General features: G+C 36.9%; 1 protein-coding gene across 1 annotated transcript; it reads right to left on the minus strand.

Annotated features, from left to right (window-relative positions):
• Positions 1–9,120: 9,120 nt before the first annotated feature.
• LOC100367579 (ras-related protein Rab-11A) lies at positions 9,121–20,257 on the minus strand. The gene is made up of 6 exons (XM_085495179.1): positions 20,167–20,257; positions 18,596–18,653; positions 12,113–12,308; positions 11,676–11,869; positions 11,222–11,302; positions 9,121–9,729 (listed from the first exon to the last, which is right to left on the minus strand). Exons 1-6 carry the CDS (start codon positions 20,179–20,181, stop codon positions 9,584–9,586), a joined length of 690 nt encoding a protein of 229 aa, XP_085351305.1. The 5' UTR covers positions 20,182–20,257; the 3' UTR covers positions 9,121–9,583.
• Positions 20,258–21,047: the final 790 nt, after the last annotated feature.

Genomic DNA, 21,047 nt, shown 5'->3' on the forward strand with positions numbered 1-21,047 from the left:
GTGATCTATATACGTTGTTATTTTATTTAAGTATTGGCTTGTTTATTTCACAAAAACCACGCACAGGTTTTCTAAAACACCGATATTTTGCTGTTTTATTTATTACAACAAAACAAACATTTAGACTTTTGAAATTATTGTACGAGTGCCATGTCTAGACACTCCGTGTGAACTTTGATACCAAGGTTTTATTATCGTGAACATTGTTTATCTGATTGACTTTCTAACCTCGGTTAACAATGTCTTACAACGAAATACTGTAATCACGTTTGTAAAGTGGTAGGAGGGAACAGTTTTAATATGCCACAGTTTTAATATTCCACAGCGTTAATAATCACCATGAATACACAGTACTATACGGTCCATTGAAGCTTGATTACGAAATCGATCGATGATATCATAGCGCCGCAGTCGCCACGTCGCACTGTGTTACGCGTGTAACTTGTAGTGTTTTTTTTTTTCACAGAAACATCGCGCGCTGCATAGTAGGACTATAACTATGTCTATCAATGTGTATGTCATAAAATAGATTTGTCTAGGAAGTTACTGTTTTTAGATATAAGCTAACTTGGTATATTATAATAACTTACTTCCGGGTGAAACCACGTACACTTATTGCATTGTTGATTTCCTTATACCTACCTGATATCGATAGAAGGAACCCGGATGTATAAAACCACTGGCAGCCGCTAGAAACACACAGAATCAGCAGTGAGTGTGTGTTCAACTTCTGGTAGAAATTTAGACTTCAGTGACGCGAGAAGTTTCCTTTTCCTACGACAGCAAGTAAACACAGAGCGGATAAGTACTGCGATTGTTTTAAAGGCCGTGGTGTTATTTTAAAAAAAACTTTCCAAAGACATGCTCTGATGGTGTTGCGTGTTTGGACTGTTCTATTTTACAACAGGGCCCGGGTAGCGCATGAAATAAGTTCTATTGTGTTGGTACATGTACAACTCGTGAATTACAGATGAGTTATGACGGTATATAGATTAAAAGTTAAAATCACATCAGAATACGCAGCTCCGACAGGCGGTAACTTGTTTTTCACCCCTCCAACAGACACCTTCTACCACCCGTATCAACATCGCACGCGTAATAATGGAGTACCTCATATATATGTAACATATACGGACATAAAGTTTGGGAGGACCTCGTTAGGTTACCTGGCGTGTTAAGCACTGTGAAATATACCATTGCGAAGCTACTTACAAGATTGTACCTGATTGGCTACCCAACCCTAACACCTTACTGTGTGACCAATCAGAGAGGAGTTTGTATGTTGACAGGTTTTTTAGACGTATCAAATTTTGTCTTGTATATACGCTCAAACTCAGCTGTGAAAAATATCACAAATTAACACACCCAAGAAAATCTTCAAATTTGAACCATCTGATTTGTATACCGTCGACATTGAATACACTGTTCATATAGGTCGCGCCCTCTAGCGATAAATTGCTTCTGTGACGTCAAAATAACATAAAATAGACCACTCTTCTCAGTAATGTCGTTGTTTTTCACTAACAATTAACATAAGTAAAACTCTCTGAATCTTTTATTTTACGGACCACCACAATATACGGTAGATATCGACTCGTGAATGACGCCCCCTACGATTACAGCTATTACGCCACTGTAGACGTTACATTATATGTGCACGATATATATTTCTTCTAAATGTGTTTTTGCGTGACTTCCTACATTGTACACTAAACCAAACCACAGATGTCGCTTCATAAGACATTACGTTGACTCGACTACGTCATTTTGACGTAAAAGACAGGTGTATTACTGAGTAACACGTTTAAGTTTGTGTGTTTAAAACAATATTTTCAATCGATTACTAATTTTTAAAATCAGATTTAGAACACATTTTAAAGGGCGATAGTCGTCGCGCCACGCACGACTTTGACTGTTGCGCAGATCAACGAGTACAAACTGAGACGCGACCAAGCTTTAATTATGTATTTTTTTCGGTGATAGGAAGGTATTGAAAGAGTCACCAGCGGTGATTAGTGCAGGTCGCGCCCAGGTCAAACCTCATATTTGTGATTTTCATTAGAAGAGCGCATTGGATTGTGGGAAAATTAATGTTTATCAACACAAATGTCGTACATACGCGGCGCGACGACTACCGCTCTTGACCACATCCCTTCCGAGATCCTAACTTTAAATTTCTAAATCCCAGTAGCAGGATGTAACCCAATATTACATTCATACATTAACAGTTCATTACACAGACTGTTCTTGTGTTCAACTGCAGGTAACACCAGTCTCAAAAAAGTGTCAGCCACTCTTTGCAAATCAAGACCTCCATTGTCACCACACACTTAAAACTGATTTAAAATAATCCAAAACTTATTAGTAGACAAGATAGATACAAGCTTTTTCAACTGTGATCTGGAAAATAATAAAACATAAAATAGAATGAATGAATGAGTGGAAATCGGATACACTTACCTATCCATAGTTTATACAGTTAGACAGCATGCAGTCAACATCTAAGAAAAAAATCTTCAAAACAGTGAAATTACTGTAAAGTCCAACGATATCCCCGTACAATTTAAAAAAAAAAACTAATGAGTTGTTTGAAAACAGGAGTGGTTTACAGTCGATATTAGCACAGGGCTATCCTCGGGGGCGGAGCTACGTCACAGACGTTCCACGTTGCTAAGACGCGCACCACTGTACCCAATCTCCTTCCCAGAGGCGTTTGCGCATCGAACTGCGCGGAGTTCGCACTGTACCATGCATTTCTATTCGCTGGTTCCCGGCGTCCTTTGCGAATGGCAGGTAGTTTCTGACATTCATCGCTGTTTCTATGAAAATTTATAACAAAAAAAAAACAACAGTTTTTTATTCGCCCAACTTTCGAAAGTAAAAGGAAACCCCGGAACGGCCACGAGCATAAACGCTGACATCAGGTAACCAAGGGAAATAGAAGAAACAACGAAAAAGTGATGGGCCAATCGGAATGCCGGATTTGATACTAGTTACCGGCCTCTTGTGGCTTGATACGCCATGACAATTGAGGCCGGAACCAGCCAAGCCGAACTCCGCACAATTCGATGCGAGTTACTTATCATCACTGCACCAAGCAGCTTTGCATAGAACTCATTTGCATATTCGAATATGTTCGAACTACAAGACCCTGTCGATTAACAAAGTTATGCGTAAGTCACTCGGTTACTTTAATCACTTTATTAAGAGGTTTCACGCCCCGACTCTAAATAAAATGTTCAGTTATTTATACAAAATATACATGACTTGCGTTAGAAAATTACAATCCTTTCCTACATGCCAAAGCACTAGTTTCTACTATAAATGACTAACTTTATAAACTTACTAGAACCTGTGTGTTCTAATGCTGTTAGACGCGCAAAATCGAACCCGTTCAAGCCAGAAATAGTATTGATATATTCACCAGAATACATCAGAATATTTGCGTTTTTACTGAGGTCTGACATTAATAAACATTAGTAGTTCGGATGTCACATACGTTTTTTCCCCACTTTTTGTAGTACGTTTTCAGATCTAACAGGTACAAGAAAATGGCCGTGCGTAGTGAGGTGATTGACCACAAAATTGAAGGCTGCCTGTGGCAGAGGCACTATTGCGTAAAGCGCAAAGGCCTCTGGGAAGGAGATTGCAGCCAAGCATTTATATGGCTATGTGCGCGCTGCTGTGGAACCACAGTCACTTGGGGGCTGAAAATCAATAAATACTAATTTTCAATAAAAATCATACGCTATACGTATATAAATAAACAAGTTGTGAAACACGGCATCGAGTAAATCGACACCCTGTCGGTTTCAAATGTCGATTTCTTACCTTAAAATGCGAAACAAAAATTTTTAGAGGGGATCAGGTGTTACGTTAATAACCATTGTTCATAATCGCTAACTTGGTTTTATTCAAAACTGCACAAATCCCGCGTTTTCTGATGATATCCGACGATTTCGTGAACGAAAATGGCCAGCAGCCGGAATCAAGGGGGATTCGCATAGAGTTCTGGGTAAATCAAGGAAATACTCGCTGTTACGGCACGCCTGATTGGCTGAAAATGAGTATGCGCACTTGATTTACCCAGAACTCTGTGCGAATCCCCCTTGATTCTGGCTGCTGGCCATTTTCGATCATGAAATTGTCGGATATCACCAGAAAACTCGCGATTTGTGCAGTTTTGAATAAAACCAAGTTAGCGATTATGAACAATGGTTATTAACATAATACCTGATCCCCTCTGCACTTTTTATTTCGCATTTTAAGGTAAGAAATCGACATTTGAAACCGACAGGGCGTCGATTTACTCGGTGCCGTGTTTCACAACTTGTTTATATACGTATAGCGGATGATTTAAAAAAAAAAATTAGTATTTATTGATTTTCAGCCCCCAAGTGACTGTGTGTGGAACGCCGGTCGAGCCGGTGAAAATTCGAGAAAACAACACAAACTCAACTTTGAAGTAATTCTGAACAACCAAATGTATATATGCTACACTAATCTTGATACACTCTCCAGGGGAGTCTCAACAACCATCCCAAAGTACTGTTTTCTGCGAGTTTTTGGCCTTTGTTTTCACCGCGAGGGTTGCCAGGCGGTGAAAATGCCCGGATGTCCGCCCCTGAGGATAGTAAAGTTACGAGTCCCACCCCAACGCCCTCTATAACAGTTATTATAGAAGTACGAAAAATACCATCACCTCTACACGTAAATGTTCCATATCCGCCGCTGTTTTCACCCATATTTTTTACAGTCGATCTTCTTTGGTCCAGGTCCAACTGCTTGCGGAGCACTCCCGCCGAAAGGACAGGTTTGTACCACTGGAACTAAGTCCTACATGGGTACTGATCTTTCCCGGACATGATCACAGCGTAAGTAGGGCGCCGCCAAGGGCAAAAACGCTCATAATGTATTCTATTGTACTGAACTGTTATTTACGAATTTCAGTTTAGAGGGAAAGAAAATGGACAATGAAAAGAACATCTGATACTAATGATTTTATTAACATGTTTAAATTGTTGTGAAAACTTGCAAATCAAGAGGACAGATCTAAGTTACAAAATTATTCTAAGCATAGAAATATTTTGCCACAAAACCCAGAGTACAGTGCACTCAAATCATTGACACATTAATCTCCAAACTTATTGGAGGAAACAAATAACAAATATGATTTCTTTCTATGATATACCATATACAAGACAGACTATAATATTTGTAAATAAGCTAGATTTCGAGTTAGTGCAGACTATTGTAATATATATATATTTTTTTTTTTTCGAAAGAGCAACCCTGCAAAATTAAGAACAACTGTAATGGGTCAGAAAAGACAATGTTTCATCATCTTAAGGAGTCTTGAGTCAAAGTGAAGCTACTTATAAGACTATCTGATTGGCTATCAAACTTGAACACCCAACATTTGGACCAATCGGAAAGCAGCTTGTTTGAGCAATGCAATATCACTCTAGAAACTTCCCAGAATATTTCTTTATCCAATGTCACCAAACATAATTTTGAGACATGGAGAATTAAACTTTTCAATTTCTACATTCCATATAGAAAATGACAATCCTGAATTCAGTCCAAACCTCCTTAAGAGGAGCTGAAAAATGTGGAAATATAACACCACTTCAGAGTGGAACCAGTTGAGATGAATCACATGGTTACATAATTTTCTATTAAAATATTCCACAACATGAAAAATGACACTGTAAAGGTAATGCAACTGTGCAGCTCAATCAACGCAATGCTCTCATTTTATTTACAATATTGTACAGTCAAGATATTGATAAAATTTGCACTTTTTTTTAATTTATTATTTTAAGTTTGATTCTCACCAGCAAGTTACAACACACTTATTTTTTTAAAACGTGCGGACTTTACATCTAGCAGAGCAACATTATTAGGTTTTTATTCTGTTGTGGTTCCATTGAATCTTGTGTAGATAATGTAGAAGTCGCACAAGACTCTTAGAACACTGCACGGTGGGATGGCTGCCATTTTGAATCTAACACGTCAACAAACGGCATACACTTTGTACGATGCAATATTAAGCATTTTAGAAATGTCTGCAGTGGTCGAAATTAAGGCCCATCGCAGACAGGCATATTTTTGGGAAATATTTGTCCTTGACCCACTGACCAAATAGTGTAGCCCCAAGTGTCGAAAAAAATTGCTTTCAGAATTTTTAAGACTAACAATGACAGGCTAAAAATTTTAATTGAAGCAATTTATCTCACCCGGGACAGGTACATCAAGTTGTCCAGTGGACAGTAAACTCATTTTTAATTTCACCCTCTGGTTAGTCAGTAAAATAACTTACTGGTGTGAATAGCAACTTATTTATTAAACTACAATTACAATATTAAAGCACTTTGTCTGCGAGACGTCATATCCACACAGCTGTGTCTTTCAGGTTAGTATCCGCTATCTGACATGTATACACATACAAAAGGAAAAGTTTTTATTTGAAAATAAGTCAAAAAATCCTACCCATCCTAAAAAGCCTCTCTTTAGAAGTGCTTGCATTTGCCCAATCGATTGTGTCATCTGGAAACATTCCTTTTGCACCCCAACTCTAGTTCCTCAATTCAATTGGAAATACCCCTCGAGATAACTGTCCTTATAAGGGGCATATACAATTAAATTGGAAAGCGCTGCAGGGTAGAGGTAGAGGTAGAATTGCAAAAGAAACTTGCCAATTCAACAATATTAACCCCCTTAGTTAAGAGCAGATGCTATAAAGCACACAATCTAAATTTCATTTAAACTGTTTTTCATATGCACTGTTTACGATGGGACTCGTATTTAAAACAGTTGACATTTTACTTGCACTTCTAATCGGAGATGCATGGTCATCAATTAACGGATAAAACCATAATGAAGATAAAGCACAAGAATAAGGTAAAAACAATGCACAATAGTCAAGATTACAGAAAGCAAGTTTGAAAGGTAATAAACACAGTGAAGGATAAACTGTTGCAAAAGGTGCAATAGTCTCGTACACTCTTAGATACAGAGTTTCACACATGCACAATGCTACATTAAAACTATTGAAATATTGAAGAGGAAAGCGCGTACAAAACCTCTACAAAGCATCACTTTTAAGACACATTGCTGCATAGCACCATAGAATCACTTTCTTGCAACCGCTTCTAAGTGACCATTCAGCAAAAGCAGATGAGCAAGAAATTGAATCAACAAATTTAATAGTAAAATATTAATTTTTGAACAAACATCAGTTACAATAGATTCACATTCTATACTCAAGAATTTAAACTGGCTGGCCTTGCACACTTTTAGACAATTAGTAGAAAAACTTTTACCAACCACCTTTGAAGAGGGGTGGGTTCACACGACTAATTATTACTTCTGAGGTGCCACAGGCAGAATAGAAATGTGGGGTCAAGGAATCCAAGGCTGCCTACAGTTGCAGCTAGGTCACTTAGGAAGGATAATTTCCAGCATTGCCATCAGTATTACAGCACATTCAAAATTTGTCAAAACATGTATGCACTGTATACCGTACCCAGTTTTACAAAAGCCACAAACTTCATGCCAAGACAGTAGTGAAATGTTTATCACTGCAAAATTTTGCAATTTATGAACATCTCAAAATTAAAGCAATGTGCAGTATTACGAGACCAAGAGTGGAGTGCAACAACTAATTTGGCGAGTTAAGGTTGGCAAACCAGACAACTTTGTAGTCAGCATATAGCGATTCTTAACAGCCCATATGTAAATGATATTTAATTTTGACGTCTCAAATTGTGAAAATAACATACAATAAGGCTGCAAGTTGCAAAAACCTTGCCCTCTCTGCAGCACCTGGTAGTTACCACACTGCCTTCGTGATAAAACCCGCCAACCTGGTCGCACCCAGTAGCTTGCAAATACACCAATAAGTGAATCTCCCATGCCTCCATTCTAAAACGTGTGCTGATTGGTGATAATGTCATGACAAAGCAGCCAATTACAAGCCTTGTTGAGAATGATAACACATCTTACAGACAGTAGCCTGTAGGGCGGTTTAACCTATACGACCTTAGAATCTCATTTTCGCATTGAAGTGTAGACAATATCTCAAAGGTATGGAAAGCATAAACCGTGCTTTATACATGTATATATAAATACACCAGTAAGCATTTAATAGATAGTTGTTGCAGGTACAAATGACTGACATAATGTTTGTAAACAATTAAATGTATGATATTTATTCGTTACGCAAGATTTGAAAATAGCATGTACACACACGAGAACCACACTGGCAACAGAACAAAAAAAAAAAAAAAAAATGCCTTGAGTATGGCTTGCTTATTTATCACTGCCCAGACAATTCATTTCATTGATGAACACTTAGTGTCTATACTACATATTATATATATACTGGCTGAAAAAGAAATTATGAATCTATTACCCTAGAAAACGTAATTATAAATTACATGTGAACCTTACTGTGACTAGCAGAATAGGCATTTTCACACCAAGGTCAAATTTCTGCACATTTTCTGGTCAATGTCTGTCTTTTATCGTACAGTAACACATGTGGGGTAGGGTTAAGGCGAGACGGTCGTCACCTGAGCACATGTGGGAATAGAGTCCCAAGCGACGATAACATGCTAAAAACGCATAGGCTCATGGGTAGATGCTTGTTGTAAACACGCTATGGCCATCTGACGCATGCAAAGGTGACGACTCTCCCACTTTAAAGTTGTAATACTTGAACATGTGGGTAAAAAAACAGACGACTTTAAATAGTGAACACACAGGACCTAAAGTACAGTGATTTTAATACTAGCATTTGCAAGGTTTAAATCCCATGCAAGTTTGTGTCGACTTCTTAGCAGTAAACTTCAATTACGTGTAATGATACAATGTATAGGAAGGCCTTAGACTGTACATAGGAGCTGACATCAGACAAATCCAGCAATAGCACAGAGTTCGAGTATTACAAACTCCCCTTACGAAAAGATTATTATTTTAAAGAAAAATCTGTCATTATGATTAAGTTGACCACCTCTGTATGTGTGCATCCACTAATGTAATGTGAAAGACTGACATACACGCAGACAGACAGACAGACAGACAGACAGACAGACAGACAAATAAAAAGACAGAGGCTGCTAATTCTGACAACATGTTTTCTTCTTTGAGTCGGTATCAATGGATTTGTCAATATTGATGGTCTGTACGTTGTCGTTGGGGGAGTCCTCACCACTTCCTCCATCACGGATCTGTTTCTGCGAGACAATGTGGTATATTTCTGCAATAACAAAAACCAATCACAGAAATAATAATCCCAAAACTAACAAAAACATTGTTTTTTTTTTACAATTGATAGTAGATAAATCTGGTTACTTCAGTTTGTCAGTATTACATGTATATTTTAAGGTAAATTACAGATAGTATTTCGGAATAAATTGCTCTTTCCCTTCCCCACCTTCCTAATGACATACCACCCCTATATGTAGAATTCTATCTTCCTATTTACAATGCATTACACATCAACACAGAAGCGTATCAGCACAACATGGACCACAACATTTGGAATGATGGGGGATGGGTGGGATGAGTTGAGAGGGATCTATAAGTTTGCACAGCATGTTGATTTCTTCCTAGTATCATCCTCCGTAGGGGCTATATGGATTGGTTTAGTGTTATCCGTTTTCAGATCGTCCTGCTCACCCGACCCTTGCCGGATTTGTTTCTGTGACACAATGCGATAAATTTCTGCAAAAAAAGAAAAGAAAAAAACATGCATATGGACAAAAATAAATAATTATGAAAATATGAGCAGATAACAAAAATGAAATATGCTAGCAGACGCAGACACACAAATGCAGGATGAGGGAATGGAAATGGAAGTGTTTCCAGACGTTCCAATTTGACAACTTACAAGAACAGGAGCACTTTAAAAAGGATCCATTTAAAATTCAATGCTACATTTGAATTGATTTGAATCACTTTTTTTGGAAAGCCGGGATTAGTCCTTGCATAAAACTGGATTGGGAAAGATTCTAATTTTTCAAATCCAAAAAACAGCCACAGGACCAAATCCAATGTTTCTTGAAGGATTCCTTAAAAGGTAATTTTCTCAATATTGTATTTGCTCTAATAGAAGTGTGCATGAACCATAAATCAAAAAATAATTCAAAAAGGACCTATTTTGATCTTAGACAACTCATTTACACAAGTGAAACTGCTACTCATACTTTCGCAAATAATTTAGCACCTCTTTTCGTGACTGAGCCTTGATCGAAATTTCAGGGGGAAAAAAAAAATTGTTGGTACTGTGGCTGTCAATGTGTTTTACAGTTGGTTTGACTGCATCTTTAAAAAGCTGTTTGAACAATTGTAGCATGGTCCTTTTTAAAGGGCTTGGGCTTTGAAATTTAATATTTTAATATATACAAGGAAAAGAGGTAGCAAAGCAAAAACATTATTTAACCAACCGTTAGTTATCCCAGAAATAGTACATGTGCAGGATTAGTCAGCATAATACTAGTGGACAAGTATACGACTACAATTCAACTTATCCAAACGAGAGTATTACCCCTAACATAAATTTCTGACAAATTTCTCTACGTCCATCGACAGACCTTAGAAACAAACAACCACTCAGATCTCATTGAACGCGAGAGAGCCATAGGACTTGTATTTGTCCGTCAAATGGTGTTATATTCACTTCCATCATTACACTTCCTGTTCCACTGATCTTTGTAACCATGGTAACAAAGTGGGGGATGATGGAAGAGACTGGAACACCGTTTGCAAGACAAAACCTGACTCTTTTGTGTCCAAGTTCATCGAGAGCTGTTTATGAGAACCAAATTCAGAGACCCCCCTTTTAGCAATCAGCTGATGAAAACTTGACCGAGGAGAAATTCAAGCAGTTTAGTTGGCTGTTAACACTTCATTACAACCCTTTCATTTATATCAAGCATTCATAGCTAGGATTAACAGCAAGAAATCAAAACTGGAGGAGATTATTTACCCATGTATGTAAGGCGAAGATTAGTAAGAATAGAAAACCCATGCACTAAAATAAAACTCTGGATGGGATGCAATGCAATGCAATGCAATTTCGCAGTGCAGATCAACTTGAAAACGTCATTCTGATTCTGTGATCTACATTCACTGATTAATTGTTCTTAGAAAGCAAGATTACTAAATTAAGAAAATTAAGAAAAAAAACAGTAGAAAACATGGCAGACGCACTTACCTGTGAGGATATTCTGGAAAGCTGTTTCTACATTTGTTGAGTCCAGCGCTGACGTCTCAATGAATGAAAGATTGTTCTTTTCTGTGGAGAAGCAGAACACAAAGAATCAGACGGCAGGACAAGTATAATTGGAAGAATGGAAAACAACATTGGCTCGGAGTAGGCCTTGCACTGTTCCAAACACCATAGTGGAACAGATCAGTGGAATATAGTAGACATAAAGATGGAAGAGAATTGATGGGCGAAAAAAAAAATCTTGTGGTTCTTTCGCTCTCAACAAGATCATAAACCCTGTTAACATCGAAGGTCAATTCACAGTGCTAAGACTGCCTCGGGATACCCCACATCCCACCTTGGCCTCTGTACAAATAAAAAGTATCAGATATTTTTGGGAGATGATTTTGTCTTTGCAATTGGTACTAGTTCCTAATAAACAGAAATGAATTAGTCCTACCTGCAAATGCTTTTGCTTCATCTGTAGGAACTGCCCTAAGATGTCGCAAATCACTCTTGTTGCCCACTAGCATGATGACTATATTATTGTCTGCATGGTCCCTCAGTTCTTTTAGCCATCTTTCAACATTTTCATATGTTAAGTGTTTGGCTATGTCATATACTAGTAACGCACCCACAGCACCACGGTAGTACCTGTAATATTAGACCAATTATTTAAATCAGCCACAGAAAGGAGCAAAAGATAAAAATATAAACACTGGAAATCAAAACGCTGTCAATTCCATAAAACAATTCTTATCGCTGTCTCTTCTCCATTTTGAGATCTCAACAATTCTGTTAGTGGGCATAATGATTGAAAACTACCTACTTGTCAAAATAGGTGACAAGCAGATCAGAACATGAAATCAGACGGTTTAGTTGAAAACGTCCACTTACGCACTGGTAATGGCTCTGTATCGCTCCTGTCCTGCAGTATCCCATATCTGGGCCTTTATCGTTTTACCATCTACCTGGATGCTACGCGTGGCAAATTCTACGCCAATCGTACTTTTACTCTCCAAGTTAAATTCATTTCGTGTAAATCTTGACAGCAAGTTACTCTTGCCAACTCCAGAATCTCCGATCAGCACAACTACAAAAAAAAAAAAAAAAAAAAAATTCAACCAATGTTATACTGCTAAAATAAAAACCGACTGCGCTTGTAAGTATGCCATCTTGTTCCAGAAGTATTATAACTGTCTTTCAAGTTTTATAAAGTGTGCAGTTTTACTTATTTAGGGTAGAATGTTGATATTCAACCTAATAAATCAACCTAGGAAATCACAATTTCTTTAGGTTCAAAAAGTGCGAGAAAATTATTGAATTTGACAAAGGTCAACAACTTTTCATTTTTTCCCTCATTATGAAATAAGTGTTCCGAGAAAAACAGCCTCAAAAAATGCAAAAATTAACATTTTTGGAACATTTCAATAGAAAGCCAGGCTAAAGCATCATTTCCTAAAAAAATAGTAATTATCAGAATGGCAAGAAATCTTATTTCCTCGGGTAGTGAATCACCTTAAATCACCCTTATATTCCCCAAGCCCTTCCAAACAAAACGGGGTACACTTAAAGGGAGATGTCGTCACGCAGCACGTGTTCAAATATCACGTAAACAAACTATGTATGTATTTTACACATGTTGTCCATGTCGCTAACTGCCCTTTAATACTATATACGTTGGACACCAATACATGTTACAAATTATGTGATCACCATTGGAACAAAATAGGCTTACTGTAGTCTAAACCACTGCAAAATGTTTCACATAGCGTACTATTAGTATCTCATATTCTATTGTGTAAATGACAGAGGTGTGTATTGTCAAAATAATATTTGAATGAACTAGCACGCAATAAAAGCATGTACACCTTCATTGAAGATGCGCTAAAAAATAGAACAAATACGGTACATGTGATATAATTGGTTGGTGATCATAACTGATAATAGTAGCATGTATTTCCGTTAGCCTCCCAATTGAATGAATTTCAGACGAGATTTCTTGAAAAGACCCATTTTCATCAATTTGTTTATTATGGCACAAAATTACAACATTTGTGGTGATAATTTTTTTTTTTTGCTTTTTATTATATTGAAATATCAACAAATTCATTTCAATAATGACAATTGAACAAAAGGTGCATCACCTGACAATTTCTAACTAATGACCACATTAGTGACAGAAAACATGTTCTGAGAACATCACATATTGTGGCGTTTTCTGGCCAAAAGCAAACAGACCACAGACATGTTGGAGACTACATAGAACCAAACAAATGATCTGACATTAATAAAAAAAAAAGATTCAGTCCACGTCTGATACTTTATAATATACTTCACAACAGTATTTTCGCCTACAGTTACTAAATGTACCAAAGTCATTAAAAACATAAAAACGGCTGTGAATTACTTTAAGCACAATAATCTTGCTCTGGATGCAACATAACCACCATCTAGTCGTCTCCAATCATGTTTTAAACCACCCAACATTCATCTTTTTTTCAACGGTTCACTCCATGCATGAAAAGTAGATATACTCCCCTTGGTGCTACAAGAATAGGTCAACAAACTCTACTTCCCGTGTCTAGCCCACTCCTGAATATCAATGACATCGAATGAATAATCCATATTTCCCCTCACATCCATTACCTCAAGAAATGAGCAGATTTTCGCTACATGCAAGATATTACTTCCTGTCACTTACAAATACAAAATACACGGGTAATCATAGTATACTGACGAAACTAGATTTCACTTGTATAATAAAACCCAAGAACACATAGCTAGCTAGCTATGAGTTGACTGTACATGTATGGCTGTAGTTCTGATAATGCACAAACAAAGTGTTGTAATTATGACACTTCATTAAAATTACTAAGAACCAAATAATCATAACAGAGGCAGCATAATGCCATTAATTTATAGTCGTAAGTCACACACATTTGTAACATTTCCTGAAAATTATTTGTTCCGGATTGGTGGTTTTAAATCACCATGACAAACCTGGGGTAGCAAATTCCCAATACAAAAAATAGCTGATAAAATTGCTAAATGCTAAATGAATTTTGCTAAATGAAGTGGGAAAAGCTCTAGATTTGGAGGGTTTGCGAATTCAATAATAGAGAACATAAAACATTAAATAGCAAACATTTCCTATATGTATCATAATGTAACTTATACTCATTCATCTTGAGATACTTAGTAAATTTTCAACAACAAAATCTCAATATACTACATTTTAATGACAGAGCAAAACTAGAACATTCTAGAAAATATTCTTTAAACCACCCTTCGATGATAAAACGCAGTAATAATTATCTCGTTGTTTAGTATGCCTAATGGAGATGGTGATGCAGAAGCATGAACCCCAAATGCCCATTATAGAATTTCAATAATTTACACCATTCTATTCACATTGTAACATGTTTAGTATATTTGCACTGACAAGCACTAAATAATAAAAAGGTTATTTTCACCAATAGACCATTTTCCGCTCACTGCGAGAATCACGCGTTATGCGTGAAATTGAACGTAAAAACAGGACAAACAAAGGTCATAGCGTCGTAGTGCCGTCAAACATCATGTGGGATTCGACAAACGCGAAAGTATTTCGGGGACATTTCCATGCTTAATAATGTGCTGTCCACAATTGATGATAGACAATTTTGATTAAGTAAGGGTATTCGGAAGCAATATTCCTCTGTCGAAGATCGGCCGGTCGATGTGAGTTACGAAATAAAGAAATTCGAGTTCAAAATCAAATCGTTCGATTTTTGCGGCAGACGTTCGACGCGCGTTTTTCATACATCTCGCGAGATCTCGCAATTGTACGGAAAATCCCCTATTAATGATTGAAAAGACCCATTAGTAACTGTGATGATTACGAATAATCTGTGTGCACTGGGCTAACAAGTTTTTATTCATTCATATGCTAGCACAGGATTATGTCCACCTGGTAAAATGAAATGATTAGTAAAAATCTCAAGTTAAAAAAAAAAACATGCTGAGGAAATAATCAATAAAACCCATACTAAACCCAAGTAAATAAAATGCAGAAAACGCAAATAATCTTTTTTACTTCTCATTAAGATAAAATTTCACACATCACACCAAAATACAGTAATTTCAATGAAAAATGTTCTTGTAGAATGGCACTCTCTCCCCAGTTTCAATGACAATTGTATTGCTTCGCAAGGTTATTTAAAAATGTAAGAGGAAATACTTGTGCACAGATAAACTAGGGAGTGGTCACTATATATGCTTTATTTACAGCTACTAGTTGGTTATTTTAGAAATATGCTAATAAGCATACTGGCTGTGTATTAATCTAGGAAGGGAAATATCGTTTCCGTGTCTATTGAAGTCGTACAAATACAATTGCTTCACGCCAGACACCTTGTAAATGTATGACAATGTTTTTGCAGTTTAAAGCAAGGTGTACATGCATTGTAACTATAGCTTTTACAGCTACAGTGATTACAATCCACATTAATTCAAAACTGTTATTACTTCAGTTTTATCGGAGCTTGGAATCAACATCAGCCCTAGACATCAGAGTGACTAACAATTGCTGATAAGGAATTTCAAATTGACTAAAACGATGGATTTTTTTATCCAAATTAAACAAACCTTTTGAAAACTGAAGACTTTACATTTTACAGCACGGGAGTCATCACCTGCTCAAGTACCTACCCATAACATGCGAAGATGACAATCTCTATCTCAACAAAATTAATGCAGCTATGAATGCCAGACTACATGTTTTGTGTTGCTGCGTTATCAAAAACTCATCAAAAGCCAATAAACCTAAAAAGCAAATTGGCCACCAGAATTTCGGGAGCGTGAGCCACTGAAATAGAGTTTGATTCTCCCCAGTCGCCGTTTCAAAATACTGTGGTTGCATATATCAATGTTACAGTAGATGTGATGATGCAGAGAGAATGAAACTCGCTCTCAGCGAGATATCTGACCATTTGCAACCAAAATGTTGCACCACCCAAAAATCAAACCTGTATATGTTGAACATAAACATACTGTCCAATAATTTAATCATCCACATTTCAAGAAAAAATGTTAAACATCAAATTTGACATAAATTTCTACTGTACAATACAGTATACTAAACGTTGTTTATATAAAATTATTCAAAATTGACAACGGCAATTTTAGTAAATTTCATTTCGTGCATGGTATAGCAGTAAAAACACTGACACCCCCACAGTGCCGGCTGCTGCCAATAAGCAAAATTTATATAGCCTTCAATGTGTTGACCTTATTTTACGGAAAGTGAAAACAGACTCATTATAATAAGACTTGCCTTCAAGCAGAATGTACATTGTTATTTTGCGAAAATACTGAACAAGAAAAAATAGCTAAATTAAACAACTAGTTAAAAAAGATTTCAACTGTACTACACTTTACTCTGCTTAATACAAGTTTTTTTTTTTTTTAAGAACAATTGGCATCATTTGGTTTCAAGGCTGTACGTTTATTTGCATATAAATAGCATTCTGCAGGAGTGGGGTTACCCTTGCATGACCTTGGCAGAGAAGCTCAAGCCTTTATGTTATCTTTAGCTGAAAAATCATAAAATACCTGTAAATTTTTCTGATTTTGTCGTTTCGCAGCAAAACATTCCTATAAATATGTAGTTTTTATCGCTATAAGCGTATTTATCACACGTAATTTGAAGGTAGAAAACCTGAACATGAAAATTAAATGAAATAGTTAACAAAGGTCAGAATGCCCCCCTGGGTAACAGCACGAAAAAATTTACTCAGTGTAAAAAAGTACATCACTCTACCCACAACCTTCCCCGATCTATGAAGCATGGATGCAGTGCTGATTTCGAGCTCCGCTCAGAAAATTAACATAAATTTTGTTTCAACATGTCCAGAGAAGCAGTTAGAGATCATATGTCCTTGTATTTTCTGTTGTCAGAACTTTGTATAAATGCAATCCCTGACTTAGTTTTGCAGTATAAATATACTGAATTGTTAACCGTCTAAAACAACTTTCTTGAGGTTTCATATGTGCATGGCTAGCCCTCAATTCCATGGCCTCTTTCAGAAGTTCCTGTTCCATTGACATGTTTTCTCTCAGCCAAGGGTGAAGTTTATATAAATACTGAAATCATTCTTCTGGCTCAAAACATTATTAAAATTTGCAAACTTGTGTTGTAAATAACGAGCAAAAATATTTCACTTGAAAGCCAACTTTCTTGGTCCCAGATTTTGAGAAAATTTACAGAAAAGTGCAGAAGCCAGGTGGCAAAGTCATGATCATCAAAGAACACTCCAACAGTCATTTGACCAGGGTGTTAACCAGCCACCAGTCCACCCACCAAACGGACTGGCAACTGATTCCTGGCTAATAGCCTGCATTTGACTGACACAGCCAGGGCTAGGGCACACAAATCTGGCATAATTAATTATATACAAGTTATATACAAATGCTATACATATAGTTAAACATTAAAACAGGTTCATTATTTATTATGTAAATCATTATGGCACAAATTACATGTAATATACAAAATCTGTACTAAATTTATAGAGCTAGGGCACACAAATCTGGCATAAATTAATTATATACAAGTTATATACAAATGCTATACATATAGTTAAACATTAAAACAGGTTCATTATTTATTATGTAAATCATTATGGCACAAATTACATGTAATATACAAAATCTGTACTAAATTAATTGGGAAGGGGGCGTACATATACAAAATTTGAAATCAAATCGGATATAAACTATCAGTTAAAAATATTAATTAGAAAACAATTTGGATATTTATTTAAAACCTACAGTTTACATTACAATACAAGTGGGGGAGTTGCCTCTATAAAAGTTGTACAATGGAAACGACAAAACGAGTGTATGGTTACCCAAATCACAAAATAACGGACTTTTAACGAACAAAGCATAAATGGAAACGGCTGACAATAGCAATGTGATGTCATTGTGGACACGTTGGAGGGGGGGGGGGTGACTCAGATGCAAAATTCGGCGATGAAATCATGGCTGCTCAATGGAATTTTCATCGATTGTAAACACGGAAGTCGTTGGTCGCATAGTTTTTTATGGTGAATAGACTGAAGGAAAATTTCACGCAATTTTAGCCGCTAAAATCGTAATGCAAATACAAACCGAACAAGCATTATGTGAAGCAACTGTTGTAGGGCGTAAGCGATTGAATACACGACTAGTACTGATAACAATTTAATGATCGTTGACCGGTTTATAGAGATCTCTGAAAGCTATGACGACATGACCAATACAAGTATTATTTAGCGTTGGCTTGTAAACACACAGGTGAAAGAATACGCACTACATAGTGTATATCAAAAGTGTTGCCATTTCTACAATACTCACCTTTAAACAAGTAATCGTATTCATCATCCTTGGTGCCCATTTTCGAGAAGGTGATCACCTACGAGCAAAGAAGGAAGGTCGGTCCCGGTCACTTGAGGTGGATTAAAATTCCCGATCGGGAACAAAACAACCGCAATAAAGCTTCACAAAATGTCCAGATACTAAAACTAAAAGCAGTTCCCCGATGTCAAATAATCAGGCAATACACTGGAATGAATCTGGTAATTATGCTACCGAGGATGGAAGAGATATTTGACGATAATTAACTTGTTTCTCAAACGCTAAATTACGAATCAATCCAAAATGGCGACGGTTAAACGCCCCTCTACTTCTACGCATCCAATGATGTCATCACTGCGCATCTGTAAAAAATAGCCCAGTTCCCGGATGTATATACAAGCACAGTTGTATCGGCAAAATAAACCGAACTATCATTACACACATACGCTGTACAAAGTTCAATTTCAATCACAGAGATTACAAATCGAAGAATTGAAGCACAAACTACTTAGCAACCAACCAAACAACTGCAACTATTGCTTTTATTTTGAAAATACCACTTGTATTTGTCTCAAATAGACCAAGTTGTATTTGTGAGGCTATTTTGCACTATATCCGAATAAATGTAGGTATCGCCGATAATTTTAGTAATCTTTCTAGGTTTCGCCATTGTTGGTCGCTTGACGTTATAGGCACAATAAAATTGGGTCACACACTGTTCGATTTTTTGTTCATGTTCGATCTCACGAAGAACTATCGTTATGAAATAAAAAAAGGTCACTATTAAAACCGCTCACATCAGTTCTTTTTCCCCCATTCATTGATTACTCACAAAATCAGACATCAACAATTTTCTATAAAACGCACTTTTTTTAACTCTTTAATCAAAATTATTGAGTTAGGTTTCTCCCTATATTTACATCGCTCTTTATAGATAATGTAGACCGCCTTTTTTACCCAAACACAGTGGATTCATTATAGTATATTTTAATCCATGATCTGACGTTAAATGCTCACACAACTTGAGACTTTTTGAGAAATCCGAGCCCAGCCAGACGGTAGTACATGCAGAATTTTCTGTGGATCAGTGCCAAAGTTATTCATTTGTGTTACTAATGGAAAGACTACATCTAATTCTAATTCTAATTAGCCAATATTACTCCCCGCCCGAATGACAGGAGTATGCCATTTTTTTCTCGCCAACTCGCTATAAGTCTCGACTCGGAGTATGAGTAATATAATCTAACCTACCGAGACTGTCACTAGGGGGGGGGGGGTAAAAGATTGTAGTATATATTCCTATCCTTTTTATGGACCAGCAAAAACCGGCTCGATTCACGATTCGCCACAGTTGGTCTGGCGCCTACTGAAAACCGGATACTCGCGTTTACGGGTAACACGGAACGAACTTGGTATGCGTGTGCACGCACCAACAGAGAAGACGACGTCCCAGTTCAAGATAATAGCACTGTAAATGAGAAATTCCATTTATCGCGAAAAGTATCAAATTTGAATGCATACAAAAGTCGGCAACTCAATCCTGAGGTAAGACATTCATCTTGCAAACATACCTGAGTTCGATACATGTCATTCAGATAAAAAATCAAGTTTTCTTCAACAACTCAATCGATTCTTGCACACTGGTTCTGCGAACGTATGACAACAAACAATACAATCTGCAGGGTTTATGCTATTGTTGACAAAAGAAACTGTGATATCACTGTCTCAATATGGATGTGAGTCATAGCTAAAACATTACGTCATGTAAACGCCTTTTCATTGGTTGAAAGTTGACAGGTTAAGCACCTATTATGACATATACTCGATATTTTATTTACAAAGCTTTACAAACGACCTAGATTTCGCCAATGTTTATTCAATAAGATATTGTGTTATCAATTACTAAATATGCAAGCGGTTTATACAATGTTACCGTGACGTCATGTAGACGTCTTTTGATTGGTTGAAAGTTGACAAGTTCGGCACTACAATACAACCGCCAAATGTCAACGGATATATGCACTCATTTTAGAGAAATTAAATAATTTAACAATTTTTGTTTTCAAACTTAAATATTTTTGTGGCAAATGACAGTTCCCAGCAAAGAATATCGCCTTCTTTTCTGATATGCAAACGCATGTGTTGATCATGGTGATTGTGAATTTCCCCCATATTTCGTTTTCGGGCCGGGCGTCGTCACATAATGTGCACCCATTTTACTATTAGTCATAATGACACTATGGCATACAAATGCGCTATGTTGGTGTTAACCAGGCCTGGTCGAGCTCAGACACAAGCTGACCGTTAACAATGCTACTCACACTGAATCCGCATCTTATTGCTCCAGGCAATAGGTTTACCCCACCCCATTGCATATGTACCCCAACTGTAGGATTTGAACTCAAGTTAACCGTTCCAGAGTCCGATACAATAACCACTGTGTATGTACGTT

This window comes from Saccoglossus kowalevskii, chromosome 21 (genome assembly GCF_978046115.1).
Source record: "Saccoglossus kowalevskii chromosome 21, keSacKowa6.1, whole genome shotgun sequence".
Lineage (NCBI taxonomy): Eukaryota > Metazoa > Hemichordata > Enteropneusta > Harrimaniidae > Saccoglossus > Saccoglossus kowalevskii.